The sequence below is a fragment of the Octopus bimaculoides genome, chromosome 26, assembly GCF_001194135.2.
Source record: "Octopus bimaculoides isolate UCB-OBI-ISO-001 chromosome 26, ASM119413v2, whole genome shotgun sequence".
Classification (NCBI taxonomy): Eukaryota; Metazoa; Mollusca; class Cephalopoda; order Octopoda; family Octopodidae; genus Octopus; species Octopus bimaculoides.
The window spans coordinates 119,376-121,373 of record NC_069006.1 but is presented as its reverse complement, the minus strand read 5'-3'; the positions used below and the strand labels follow the sequence as shown (position 1 = coordinate 121,373).

The 1,998-nt window shown below is 41.2% G+C and overlaps 1 protein-coding gene across 1 annotated transcript in view; it reads left to right on the top strand.

Annotated features, from left to right (window-relative positions):
- LOC106876717 (uncharacterized) overlaps positions 1–1,998 on the top strand; it is a 19,569-nt gene that overhangs the window by 10,245 nt on the left and 7,326 nt on the right. Inside the window, exon 5 of the mRNA XM_052977005.1 lies at positions 1,731–1,796. Within this exon, the coding sequence (XP_052832965.1) occupies positions 1,731–1,796 (66 nt within the window). The remainder of the gene's footprint in view (positions 1–1,730; positions 1,797–1,998) is intronic.

Genomic DNA, 1,998 nt, shown 5'->3' with positions numbered 1-1,998 from the left:
CTACGATTAAACATTTCCTGCACTGTTGCCACATTCTCCGCTGATCGAGATGCGGTTGGACGACCACTTTTTCTTGCATCCTTCACGGAGTACGTGGTCATCAGCTTTGCACGACAACTTTTTATTGTCTCCGGACATAGTGCTTCAGGCTTACCTGTCCATGCACACCACCATCTCTGAATCAAAACAATGAAATTCTACACTTCATAGCATGCTGCTGTCTAGCTTGCTCCTGAACAGTCAAACGACCGGCCATCTAGAAAATAAGACAATAAGAAATCCCCATTAGTGTTGTCTGTTTAAAAAATGTTTTTGCCATGACTTCAGTGATACTAAAAATTCTATAAGCAATTTCTAATGCCTAGTTACTTTCCACCCACCCTATCCACCTGGATGGATAGGACACCGGTTCCTCACCGGGTTACTCATTTTTGCCATTGAGTGAACCAGAGCAATGGGAACTGAAGTGTTTTGGTCAAGACTACACTGCATTGACCAGTCTTGGAAGTTGAAACCATAGTCTTATGATGATGAGTCCAACAGCCTAATCACTGAGCCAAGTGCCTCCAGAGACATACGTACATATACGTATACACATGCATGTAAAAAAGTAACTGTATTTGTGTGTTTAAATATATATATATATATATATATATATATGTGTGTGTGTGTATGTATGTATGTATATGCATACATTTATGTATGTACCAGGTAATGTCTGATTTGGCATGACTTCTATGGCATCCAGCCATAGTGACCAAACCAAATCAGACTGGAACCTGGTGCAGGCCTCCAGCATACCAGTGCCAGTTAAACTGTCTCACCCATGCCAGTATGGAAAGCAGACATTAAATGATGATGATCATCATCATATATGTGTGTATATATATATTTTTCATCATCAGAGTTGGGAAGCTGCATCAGGTTCCAGTCAGATTTCGCTTGGTTTCTATGGCTGGATGCCCTTCCTAACACCAACCACTTTACAGAGCGCCCTGGGTGCTTTTTACATGACACCATCCGTCCTTTTATATCTTTCCACTTTATTGAATAATTCCTAAGGTGTTCTATGGAAATTACATCCCATCTTTTTTAATGTTTGTAATAGAGTGTTTTACTGTCAATGTTGTTAGAATGTTAGTTTGGTTCTGGTGATGCTGTTTCAGAAAATACTTTCTGGTACATGTCCTGTTTTCCTTCTCAATATTGACGTTGTTTGCGATTGTTTATCACCATTTTTTGTGCTCATCTTATACCATTACAATCAATCACTGTCGTAGCCAACAACACCATCGTCCCCGTCATCACCTTCCTCCCCACCCCACCAATGCTATTCACATTACCAACACCACTGACACTACCACCAACACCATTTTAATTTAGCACCATCACCTACACATCACACCACTGCCACCACCATCACCATCTTCTCACGACACCACCACCTTTATCTCACATCACCAGCACCATCGTCTTAATCTCAAATCATCACCACCATCATCATCTTCATCACCACCTTTACCACAGCCATCAGTGTCATCGTCATCATCATCATCTCCACACCAGCACCCTGACCCTTATCACCCTCAATATATAACTACAACCACCACTTTGCCACTACCATCATCATCATCATCATCATCATACCACCCATTCCCACTACCACCACCACCACTTTCACCAAACATCACAACATGGTTCTCATTATTTTAAACATTTCTGTATTTCAGTGATCAAGTTGGATCAAGCAAATTTATCTTTGGAATATTTTGGTGACAGCGATGTCTTTGACTCTAGTAAGTAGTGCACAAACAGACACACGTGTGTGTGTGTGTGTGTGTGGTAAGAAGTTTGCTTCCTAACCACATGGTTTTGGGTTCAATCCCACTGTGTGGCACCTTGAGCAAGTGTCTTCTACTATAGCCTTGGGCTGACAAAAGCCTTGTGAGTGGATTTGGTAGACGGAAACTGAAAGAAGCCTGTCATCTATATATATAT